The sequence below is a fragment of the Martes martes genome (genome assembly GCF_963455335.1).
Source record: "Martes martes genome assembly, chromosome: 17".
NCBI lineage: Eukaryota > Metazoa > Chordata > Mammalia > Carnivora > Mustelidae > Martes > Martes martes.
In genome coordinates, this window is record NC_137905.1 from 41712725 (window position 1) to 41725696 (window position 12972).

The following is a 12972-nucleotide window of genomic DNA, read 5'->3' on the forward strand; positions in this document are numbered from 1 at the left end:
GCTTTTCTGTATAGTCCCACACTTAGTCAGAAACTTCCACTATTTGCCATCCATATATAATACAAGCATTATTTTTAAATATTTGTGAAAGTTTCTTTTGTTTATTTGAGAGAGCATGCACACAAGTGGGGGGAGGGGCGGAGGGAGAAGAAGACCTCTGCTCAGCCTGATACAGGGCTCTATCCCAGGACCCTAGGATCACGACCCAAGCTGAAGGCAGATGCCCAACCGACTGAGCCACCCAGGTGCACCAATATAAGCATTATTTTTAATGATGAAAGTTACAAGTCATCCCCTTTGAAATGAGAGCTGGCATGAGGATGCCCATTATTGCTGCTGCTTGTAATGATGTTCCTAGCCCACACAATAAGACAAAATGGAAATAGAGGAGATGAGAAAAAAAGAAACATCACTCTTTACGTACAATATATTACTTGTATAAAAAGCTTCAAAGAACCTATAGACATTATTAGAAATGACAGTTTAGCAGCATGGCTGACTAAAAGATTACATTTCTGTATGCAGCTTCAGGCAGTTAGAAAGTATAAAAATAGATAACTCACTATAAAATCATATAATTAAACATTAAAGATAACTAAATATAAAGCATCTAAAAACATGAAGTACCTGATATTCTCAGGTACTTATAAATCTTGATTTATAAGACCCAATATGGAAAATTATAGTAACTATTGGAACATAAAAAGGAGGATAAAATAAGAGTAAAGAATGTATTTGTGGATTGGAAGTGTTAATATTGTGTATGTATCATTTGTCTTCAGGTTGATCTATAGATTCAAATGCAGTTCCAATTAAAATCTCATCGCAGGGCAGGGGGAGGGGCGCCTGGTTGGCTCAGTGGGTTAAAGCCTTTGCCTTCAGCTCAGATCATGATCCTTGGGTCTTAGGATCAAGCCCCGTTATTGGGCTCTCTGCTCAGCAGAGAGCCTGCTTCCCACCGACTGCCCCCCCCAACCCCCTGCCTGCCTCTCTGCCTACTTGTGATCTCTGTCAAATAAAAATAAAATTAAAAAAAAAAAATCTCATCAGGGTTTGTACTGGAACTTGTTCAGCTGATAATAAAATTTATATATATTCCTGGGAAGGAGTAGGTTGAGGTGACTTGTTCTGATAGATATCAAGGTTTGAAATAAGCTAAAAGGAACTTACAGTGTGTTGCTGGTAGAGATAGGAAAACAGACCATTAGGACAATGCAGAGCTCATGACCAAGGTTGGGTAAGAGATCCCAAATGAAAGAAGGGATTAAATAAAAGGTAGAACAATTCATTATCAATGTGGAAAAAACATTCTCTACTTTAAATAATATATAGGGCGCCTGGCTGGCTCAGTGGTTTAAGCCTCTGCCTTCGGCTCAGGTCATGATCTCGGGGTCCTGGGTTCAAGCCCCGCATCGGGCTCTCTGCTCGGCAGAGAGTCTGCTTCCTCCTCCTCTCTCCCTCTCTGCCTGCCTGTGCCTACTTGTGATCTCTGTCAAATAAATAAATAAAATCTTTTTTTATTTTTATTTTTATTTTTTTTTAATATTTTATTTATTTATTTGACAGAGAGAGATCACAGCAGACAAAGAGGCAGAGAGAGAAGGAGAGAGAGAAGCAGGCTCTCCGCTGAGCAGAGAGCCCGATGCGGGACTCGATCCCAGGACTCTGAGATCACGACCTGAACCGAAGGCAGAGGCTTAACCCACTGAGCCACCCAGGCACCCTCACCTATGTCTTGATCAAAGATTTTAACATAGGAATTTGCAGAGCCTAAATGATAGGAATGAATATAGGTGTACAGAAATTTAGCCTGCCAATTGTTTATTCCTCATTTCTCCTAAGGATTTGAAATATTCTAAATTAGTTGTTTTGAGGAGAAGTAGGAAAAGTAAGTATTTGTTCAGAATATTTTGTTGAACGTAAATATTTATTACTTTTATTATAGCCAGTTGTTTGGGGAAGAAGATGCTGATCAAGAAGTGTCCCCTGACAGAGCTGACCCTGAAGCTTCCTGTGAGTAGACTGGGATCTGTTCTCTTATTTAATGAGGACTGCCTTTATTTTGCTAACTTAATATAAGTAGCATAAGAGGAGAAAAAAACAATTGCTGTTTTGTGTTAGACAGTATATTATGTGTTTAAGATGGATTATTTCATCTTTCAAACAATGTTTTAAAAAAGTGAGTGGTTCCATTTACTGGTAAGGACAAGGTGCAGAAATTTCACAGATGTAGTAAATAGAGCAGAGAGTTGTTTCCAGATCTGATTATAGGTCCATATTTTGAACTGTTCTACACATGGCCTTCAGACTGAGGTAGAAAAGATGATGAGCATATTATTCTTTATTTTTGAACTCTGAATGTGTCTTGTGTAGGTGACTTCCACGAATGACTCTTTTTTCCCCCCGAAGGTAGATGAGAGCTTAGTTCTACATTTATTATAGCTGAGAATGAAACGGTGTTTGTTTTGTAGGGGAACCAATGGAAGCTGAAGCCAGAGCCAGAGCATCTAATGAAGATGGTGACATTAAACGTATTTCCACTAAGGAATGGGCTAGATCAACTGGATATGATCCAGTTAAACTTTTTACCAAGGTTATATTTACTTTCTTTATAATTATGGATAGATTGATTATTCTGTTTGTTTTAAAATAGTACATGAAACACATGCTTTTTATGCCTAATGCTGTCTTAATAAGTTGATTGATGTCATCAGGATAGGCAGGTTTTGGAATTTTAAAGATTTGAAAGAGAGAGTGAGCAGGAGACGGAGCATGAGCAGGGGGATGGAGAAGCAGACTTCCCTCTTAAGCAGGGAGCCCATGTGGGGCTTGATCCCAGGGCCCTGGGATCATGACCTCAGCCAAAGGCAGTGGCTTATTAACCAGCTGAGCAATGCAGGCGCCCCTAGGTTTTAGAATTCTAGCACTCAGGCTAAATCAATATAGCATCTTCATAGGAATTAAAATAGAGGGGCCCACTTATACACTCTTGGTTGGCTTTCCTTCCCTCATTTACACTGAACTTCTTGGTTTTCCTTTGATTCCTGCTGTTTCTCATCTTCTCTTATATCCCTTTCCTCCTCAGATCTCTTGGAGTTTGACATGTACTGAATTACTCTAGAATTCCTAATCCTCTCATTCTTGGTTAACTCCCTCTTCATTAATATGTATTCTCTAGGTATGTATTACTTGCCTGCTGAGTATTTCTAGAGAAATCTACAAGATTGTTTTAATAGGCTCTATCTAATTATAGTCCAGCTAGGTTTTCACTTCTATGTTTAAAAGTCTTTTTAACTTCTTTTGTCTTACTCCCTAATAAGTTTATCGTAATTAGACACTTGAAGATTTCTCGGCTTTACTTGAACTGCCTGATACATTCCTGCCATCCTTATTGAGCAGGTGACCTTAAGGATTTATTAAACAGGTATGAAGCCATTGGACAAAATGTACCCGTCAAGAGAAGGTGGCACTTCGTGCAGACTCCCCCCTGCTATTTGAGACAAAATCTTTTTAAGTAAAGGTCAATTCTACTTTTTCTTTCCCCTTATACCTTACTCTTTTTTAGTAGGCTCCATGCTGAATGTGGGGCTTGAACTCAAAACTAAAATTGAGAGTCACATGCTGTACTGACTGAGCCAGCCAGGTGCCCCCTGTACCTTTTAAAAATTTTTTCTTTATCACTCTGTTTTTCCAGTTTAATTTATAGTATGTTTTGGTGTTTGTCTGCTTTTGTTGATTTTTTTAAAATTTTATTTTTAACTTAATTTAATTTAATTTTTTTTGACAGAGATCACAAGTAGGCAGGGGGAGTGGGGAAGCAGGCTCCCCGCCAAGCAGAGAGCCTGATGCGGCGCTTGATCCCAGGACGCTGGGATCATGACCTGAGCTGAAGGCAGAGGCTTTGACCTACTGAGCCAGCCGCCCAGGGGCCCTGCTTTTGCTAATTTTGATGGGAGTTCTCTGTGCTCGCTGGATCCTGAATATTTGTTTCCTTCCCCAGATTAGAGAAGTTTTCAGCTATTACTTCACATCAGTTTTCTGTCCCCCTTTCTCTTCTCCTCCTGGTAATACAAATTTTAGTTATGTTTGGTAGGGTCACTAAGTTCCCTAAGTCTGTCCCATTTTGCATAATTCTTTTTTCTCTTTCGTTCAACTTGAATACTTTCCATTACCCTGTCTTTTAGGTCTCTAATTCATTCCTCTGCTTCTTCCATCCTGCCGCTCATTCCATCAAGTGTGTTTCTCATTTTTTGTGGTTCTTCCTGAAGATTTTCTCCGATCCGTTTTTGTCTTTCTCTCATTCATGGCTTGCTGATTTTCTTTAGTAATACATTTGGATTTCTTTCTCCTTATTCTTTGGATATTTACTAGTGGTTTTGGTATGTGCTTGCCATTAAGTTTGTATTATAACCTCTTCTCCATATAACAGTTTGTATTAAGTTGATGGTTGTTAGCGTTTGAACCCATTCTTTATGCCTCCACACCTCCAACAGTATAACCTGTTGTCATGCTTTACATCCTTTTATTTTGTGAGTTCCTTGACTGACTTTTTATAGAAATACTCATTTTTTACTGCTTTTGTGTTTACTACTTTCATACTGCCACTTTTGGTCCCTCCTTTCCACTCATGGAGTTACCTATAATATTTCTTGCAGGGCTGGTTTAATGGTCATGAACTTTTTTTTCATTTGGGAAAGTTTTTAATCTCCTATTCCGAATAATAGCTTTGCTGGATAAAGTATTCTTGGCCACAGGTTTCTCCCATTCAGCTCTTGGAATATATCATGTAATTGCCTTCTGGCTTGAAAAGTTTATCCTGAAAAATCTCCTGCTGGCTTTAAGGGGTTTCCTTTGTAAGCTAGTATCTTCTTTTTTTCTTGCTGCTTTTAAGTTTTTTTCTTTATCACCATATTTTACCAATTTAATTTTTTTGTGCCTTAGTTTTCAAACAGTATTTTCTGTCTGCTCTCTTGATTTTTTTCGTGGCTCCTGTCTGCTTTCCAACATGCATAGGTCCTACTGTCCTAACCAAATGGCCTACTACCCCCTCCAGTTTATGTTTCCTCTCTTTTCCTTAGTGAAAGAGATGTCACAGGTTGACTTATAAAACCTGTTGTATTTATTTCCTTGTTACAGTCTTTTCTTTAAAGATTTTTATTTATTTATTTGTCAGAGAGAGAGAGAGAGAGCGAGAGCGAGTACAGGCAGACAGAGTGGCAGAGGGAGAAGCAGGCTCCCTGCGGAGCAAGGAGCCCGATGTGGGACTCGATCCCAGGACGCTGGGATCATGACCTGAGCCGAAGGCAGCTGCTTAACCAACTGAGCCACCCAGGCGTCCCCAGTCTTTTCTTTAGAAAACAGATTTTGGTTATGCTTAAAATGCACTTAGTTCTGTTATGGATAGTAGAAGTATTTTCCAAACTTGTGTCCATATTCCTCTTCCCATTCTAATCTGAGCAACATTTGAATGCCAGCATTATCTGAAGCACATCTCCAGTCTGTTCAGTAGATAACTAAGCATCTGCTATGTGCTGGTCACCACTCTGACAGGAGATAACAGCAGTGAATAAGATAGAAAATTGGGTCCCAGCTCTTTGTAGGTGACTCAGTTTAGAAGAAAAGTCAAACATGGAACATGTAATATCAAATTCAGAGTGTTATGGCATTAAGATCAGATGTATTGGAACCCTTTTTAATACTAAGTAGATTTAACATTGTTATTAGACATTGTTATTGGATCTAGTATGAGGGTTCAAGAGAGGCATTCCAGAGGAAGTGACATTTTAACCGAAGACTTTAAAGAATTGGGGTGGGGATAAGAATGCTACATATAGGGGGTGCCTGGGTGGCTCAGTGGGTTAAAGCCGCTGCCTTTGGCTCAGGTCATGATCCCAGTGTCCTGGGATCGAGCCCCACATCGGGCTCTCTGCTCAGCAGGGAGCCTGCTTCCTCCCTTCTCTCTCTGCCTGCCTCTCTGCCTACTTGTGATCTGTCTGTCAAATAAATAAATAAAATTTTAAAAAAAAAAAAAAAAAAAAAAAAAAAAAAAAAAAGAATGCTACATATACAAAGAAGGTCTCAGGTTGGAAAACTGAAATAATTCCCATCAAAGGGGAGAGTGGAAAGACTAGAAACACAACCTGAGGCCACATCAGACAAGACTTTAGGTCATGACGAGGATGCTGTACCAAGGCAGTGGGAATCCATTAAAAGGTGGTCTGTAGGATCAAATATAGAGGGTATGCTGTGCACCATTCTAGGACCTGATATTCCTGTTGTAATCAGTATGCGATAGTGCCTTTTGAAGTTGTACAATGCTAGAATAATCTGAAATACAACCTGTCTGCATTCCCAGTGGAGGGTGGAGAAAAAAGTAGATTTGTTTAAGGCACTGGGTAGCTCAGTTGATTAAGTGTCCAACTCTTCTCTTTTTTTTTTTTCTTTTTTTTTTTTTTTTTTAAGAAAAAAAATTATTTATTTGTGAGAGAGCGCACAAGCAGGGGAAGCAGCAGTCAGAGGGAGAGGCAGGCTCCCCATTGAGTAGCGAGCCCGATGTAGGCTTGATCCCAGGATGCTGGGATCATGACCTGAGCTTGAGGCAGACACTTAACCAACTGAGCTACCCAGGCATCCCCCCCCCCTTCCCTTTTTCTTAAGATTTTTTTTTTTTTTTTTTTTTTTTTGACAGAACAGGCAGGGGTAGCTGCAGGCAGAGGGAGGGAGGGAGAGAGAGAGAAGCAGGCTCCTGCTGAGCAAGGAGCACAATGCAGGGCTCGATGCCAGGACTCAGGGATCACGACCTGGGCCAAAGGCAGCTGCTTAACTACCTAAGCCGCCCGGGAGCCCCAAGTGTCCAACTCTTGATTTTGGCTCAGGTCATGATCTCAGGGTTGTGAGATTGAGCCCCACGTTTGGCTCCATGCTCAGTGGGGAGTTTGTTTAAGATCTGATCTCCCCTGCCCCTCCATGTTCAGGCGTGCTCGCTCGCTCGCTCGCGCTCTCTCTCTCTCTCTCTCTCTGAAATAAGCAAATAAAATCTTTTTTAAAAAGAAAGACTGGACGCCTGGGTGCCTCAGTGGATTAAGCCTCTGCCTTCAGCTCAGGTCATGATCTCAGGGTCCTGGAATCGAGTTGCGCAGCGGGCTCTCTGCTCGGCAGGGAGCCTGCTTCCTTCTCTCTCTCTCTCTCTCTCTCTCTCTGCCTGCCTTTCTGCCTGTTTGTGATCTCTCTCTGTCAAATAAATAAATAAAATCTTTAAAAAAAAAAAAAAGAAAGAAAGACTTAGGATGTTTATGGTGAGGAACAGGAACGATATCTGGTTTCCTGCTGGGCAGGAAATGAACAAGGTGCCATTCTTTGAGGTAGGTAAGAGGAAGCAGGTGTGTTGTGTAGGGATTAGAGGATGGAATAAGGCAATAGAGTCAATTTGAGATTCCTGTAGAGTATTAGAGTAAGGACAGGTAATCCTAAAGGCAAGCAGAGAAGTTTAGGTGGATTTGTAGGCCTAAGAGAAAAGAGCATGAAGATGGTTTGTTTAGTACAGAACTCTGAGGGATTCCCAGTATTTAATAATTGGATAAAGGGCATGGAGCTTCTGCATTGAAAACCATACTAATTCTCCATTGCCTGGGAGGCTTTTTAGCCAAGCGCTTAAGGTCCTCTAAAATGTGTCTAACCGCATTTGTTGCCCAAATCATACTGAAGTCATTTCTTTACCTATGCACCCATTTCAGATGTTACCATCTCCTTGAACTCTTTCCTTATTCCTTCGAACAAAATTCCTGTTGGTACTCAAAGCTATGTGATATTCACACTAAACTTATATTCTGTTTGTATATTTGGCTGGTTTTCCAAATATTTAAGGATGCTTCATAAATATTGATTGAATATATTTTGATAGAAATAGTTTGAGGGGCGCCTGGGTGGCTCAGTGGGTTGAGCCTCTGCCTTCGGCTCGGGTCATGGTCCCGGGGGTCCTGGGATCGAGCCCCGCATCGGGCTTTCTGCTCGACGGGGAGCCTGCTTCCCTTCCTCTCTCTCTGCCTGCCTCTCTGCCTCCTTGTGATCTCTGTCTGTCAAATAAATGAATAAAATCTTAAAAAAAAAAAAAAGTTGGAATTTTGGGGACACCTGGGTGGCTCAGTCTATTAAGCAGCTGACTCTTGATTACAGCTCAGGTCATGATCTCTGGATCGTGGTATTGCCCTGCATTGGGCACTGGACTTCCTGGGGTATCTGCTTGAGATTTTCTCTCTCCTTCTGTGCCTCCCCCGCTCATCTCATTCTCACTCTCTTTTTAAAATAAATAAAATCTTTTAAAAAAAGAAATGGTCCAGAATTTTTTTATTAAGCCAAATTTAGGTTCATAGCTGATACATAAAATAAGTGTATTGACTAAACAAACTGACAGTAGAAAATACAGCTGAGGAAGAAGTAAATATACTAAAATCATCTGAAGTTCTATAATAGGATAGTGCACTTGATTTTCTCAGCTACATATAATAATGCTTATAACATGTTTTTATCTTGAGCAGGCTCCACTCCGGGACAGAGCTTGACTTGGGACTCGATCTCATGACCCTGAGATCATGACCTGAACTGAAATCAAAAGTTGGACATTTAATTGACTGAGCTGCCCAGGCACCCCATAACGCTTTTGAAAAAGAAATTGTTTTGGTTTGGGGCTTTTTGAGGGGGCAGACCACATTTCAAAGATGTTACAGGTGGTTAAATCCTGGTTTTGAGAGCAGTACTTTTAACGTGTGTATGCTTGTGGTGCCTGGATGGCTCAGTCGGTTAAGCATCTGCCTTCATGATTCCAGAGTCCTGGAATCACGTCCCGTGTCGGGCTCCCAGCTCAATGGGAAGCCTGCTTCTCCCTCTGCCCCTCTTCCCTGCTCGTGCTCGCTCTCTCATGCTCTCTCAGATAAATAAAATAAAATGTTTATGCTTTATTGCTATACCCGTGAACTTGACAGTATTGCTAACTGGTATCTCTAGGCTCTGATTTTACTCAATTCTTGTGGAACTGGTATATGTTTATTTACCTTCTTGATTGGCATGATTTTGGTCAGATTGATCTTTGGAACTTAGGTATGCTTTGGGGTGGTGACTTAGGAGGGCAGGGACCATAGCACTATTCAGGGTTCCTTTACTCCGTTTTTCTCAGCATTTCTGCTTTCACTGTTTCAGATACAGACATTCTATGTAAAGTTTCTTTTAATAAAAGGTTTACGTTTTGTGGGTTATTCTTTTGGAGATTGTTAGTCTACTGGTACAGGACATGTCTTTAAGTCAGAAGATTTTATGGTGTAGTATTTATAGTAAATCAGCAGTGAAATTTTATGTTTTATCAGCATAGGGACTGTAGGATTTGTGGGATTTTATCTTTTATTTATTTATTATTTTTTTGTTTTTACTTTGTTAAGCTTTTTAAAGATGATATCCGGTATCTGTTGACAATGGACAAACTGTGGCGGAAAAGGAAACCTCCAGTTCCGTTGGACTGGGCTGAAGTACAAAGTCAAGGTAAAGAAAACATTTTATGGGGTGCCTGGATGGATTTGTTAGAAGAGCGTATGGCTGTTGACCTCAGGGTCGTGAGTTCAAGGCCCACTTTAAGTGTAGAGATTGCTTAAATAAATAAACTTAAATACATTTTAGTCTTTTGGATACCTAAATTGGAAATTCTCTCACCTAAAATCTTTAAATAACCCTGAATTTCATGGTAAGAATTTCATAAACATGGAGAAGGAAGATGCTAGAAATCTTGTCACCTAGAGAAATAGCCACTATTAACATTTAGGGAATGTCTTGATAGTCAGCTCTATGCACAGAAAAAAAGGGCAGTTATTTATGCACTTTACATCAATGGAATCATACACATTTATATATTCTTACTTGCTCTTTCCAGTCAGTATTATTTAATTAGTCCCTTACTGGTTATCCTTTGTTTCATATTTTCCCTCAAATAGTGTTGTGATAAGAATACATGCACATACATCTTTGTACCTTTGTGTGTTTATCTCTTTAAGATTAAGTTAGGGACATACTTACAATTTTAAATGTGAGAAAAACTATTGTAGTAGTAACTTCTTCCTTATCCTTATCCTACTGCCCCTTCCACACATTATGTCTGAGTTACATTGTAATTAATATATGCACAACACATTCAATTCAGTGTGGTCAGCACATTGAAACTTAAAGGGTCCCAGGAGATTACAGGTTTCAGTTTGGAGCAGTTCTCTACAATAAAGAATATTTGACTTCATGGACTAAATTTAGGTATGGTTCTGATAGCTTCCACTTACTGAGTGCTATGTGCTGGGCATAATGCTTATCATGTTACTGACATTGTATCTTTGAATTCTCCAATGATTTTATGACCTTTGTCACTATTAGCAGTTTTCTTGCACAAATATTTGTAGTTTCCTGATAGTTATTTTAATGGAATTTGTTTCATTCTTATTTTATTATTAGTCAAGCATTGAGTTTTTAAGTAAAATAGAGAAATGATGTTTAATAGTGAAATTTCTAATATTTTTTTCTCTTAGGAGAAGAAACCAATGCATCAGATCAACAAAATGAACCTCAGTTAGGTCTGAAAGACCAGCAGGTTCTAGATGTAAAGAGCTATGCATGTCTTTTTTCCAAGAGCATTGAGACTTTGAGAGTTAATTTAGCAGAAAAAGGGGATGGAGCTGAGCTCATATGGGACAAGGTTTGTTTTGAAAATTTGTGGCAATTATATATCACATGCATATTTTTGTTGTTGAACTATAACCAGAAATTAGTAATTTTTTGGATATCATTTATTCTACCAGAATTTGAGGACATAAGGTTGATTTTGCTTGAATGTTCTCACTTGTAATTACTACACTGAACTATGAATTTTCTGTACGTGAATTCAAGTAATATCATAGAACTTCATTTTAGATTCTGGGTATGGATTTGTGGTTTATAATTATGTTTGGAGAATATAATTGGGCTAGAGAAATACTGTGAATTTATTGGAGGAAAATGTTTCACTGGCTTAAAAACTTTATTGTGTAATACAGATTTGTTAATAGAAGTCATAAAATCCTTTTGGAGACAACAGCTCATGGGCCTGATTTAACCTTGAAAGTAATAAAATTGCCCTTTTATTGAAATAGTGAAAGGTCTGAGACCTCTAAGTACAAAAATGTAATTATTCTTTCAAGTTAAAATATATTTAATAGTATTTTGTGGTTAGATGTCATATTTTGAAATTTAATGAATTAATCTTATTTTTAATTGTAATCAGTGTTTTCTATGTCTACAAGTGATTTAGCTGTGATAAAGTTTATATGTTTCTATGATGGTAGAGATTTGCCGTGAGATGTAGGGGAAGAGTTTGGTCAGTTTTACTAAGCTAAGATGATAATTTTGTGCAAATTTTGAAACTGTGATTGAATTAGACATCTAAAATAGAGTGAGTAAGTTTATATTTTGGGGTGGGGATTCTTGTAAACATCCTTTTGGGTTTATATTGTATAAAGATTACTTAATAAATACATATTTTCATTGTTGTTATAATAGTTATTTGGTACGTTTTCATCCATACACAGGGGCTAGATAATGAAACTGAAACTGGGGGTTTTTACCCTCTGATTAAAATCTACATCTAATGGATATGGTGAACCAGTTGCCTAGGGAAGTACCTGATGTACCCTGTTGGGTACTGTTAAGTATTCATATTTAGTCCTTGTCACAACATTGTAAAATATTTATATGGTTTTCCCTACTTAATAGTTAAGGAATTACGGATTTAAGGAATTTCAGTTGTCTCAGGCTAGCCACCCAGCCAATAAGTATATAGAGAACTCACATCCTGTCAGTGCTTTTTCTTCTGTACTTCGGTGCTTTTGAATTACAGGCTAGAATAGTATGTTCTTAGTGAAGCAGGAAACCTTGCTGAAATCTAAAGCAACCAAGATACAATCTCAGGAAGAATAGAAATGGTCAGGGAAGACTTCTGTTGTATTGCCACATGTGAGAAGAAACTGCAAGTACAGAAGCGTGGTGTATCTGAAGGGAATTTGGAGAAGGAAGACCAAAAGGTGTAGTCCAGATGTTTGAGTCTTTAATGAAGCCCTTTTCTCTAAAAAGCCTTTATTTTTGCTGTTACCAAACAACCTCCATTACAGACAGATGGGCCCAGGAGAGGGTTGCCACCGTCCGTGAATGGAATTGGTGTTCCGGTCTATACACTTAGTGTCCACTGCATTTGTTTAAGCAGGAGTGAGTTCCTAGAGGCCTGGTGGGTCTCGGCATTCTTGTCAGGCTACAGTCCTGGATCCAGGAAGTTGATAATGAGACCTTGGCTTCTTCCTCAAGGCCATTTCTTGTTCTGATTACTGTCTGCAGTGTTACAAAACATGTGAAAGTACTGTTCTGAAGGTGATACTAACTAAATTAGTAAGTTTGAGGGAAGACTTTTTAAATTGCTTAAATTGTTGGCAGGATGACCCGTCTGCAATGGACTTTGTCACCTCTGCTGCGAACCTCAGGATGCATATTTTCAGTATGAATATGAAGAGCAGATTTGATATAAAATGTGAGTCATTATATACTTTAGTTGTACTACCTAAAATTCTAAGTTACTCTTTTTTAACAGTTAAACATATTCATCTTTGTTTTTCAGCAATGGCAGGCAACATTATTCCTGCTATCGCTACCACTAATGCAGTGATTGCTGGCTTAATAGTGTTGGAAGGATTGAAGATTTTATCGGGAAAAATAGACCAATGTAGAACAGTGAGTATTCTATTTGCATTTTTTATGCAACCTCTTTTTTTTTTTTTTTTTAACTATTACTATTATTTAAGTAAGTTCTGTGCTCAGTGTGGGCCTTGAATTCTTGACCGTGAGGTCAAGAGTCACATGTTCTGCCAACTGAGCCAGCCAGGGGCCCCTGTCCGGCCTCTTTTTAATAGTAGTCTGGAGTGCCTG

At 39.0% G+C, this 12972-nt stretch overlaps 1 protein-coding gene across 1 annotated transcript in view; it reads left to right on the forward strand.

Annotated features, from left to right (window-relative positions):
- Positions 1-12972, forward strand: part of UBA2 (ubiquitin like modifier activating enzyme 2) — a 39250-nt gene that overhangs the window by 12032 nt on the left and 14246 nt on the right. The window contains exons 7-12 of the mRNA XM_080827738.1: positions 1946-2013; positions 2472-2593; positions 9429-9528; positions 10554-10720; positions 12484-12577; positions 12665-12777. Of these exons, the coding sequence (XP_080683864.1) occupies positions 1946-2013; positions 2472-2593; positions 9429-9528; positions 10554-10720; positions 12484-12577; positions 12665-12777 (664 nt within the window). The remainder of the gene's footprint in view (positions 1-1945; positions 2014-2471; positions 2594-9428; positions 9529-10553; positions 10721-12483; positions 12578-12664; positions 12778-12972) is intronic.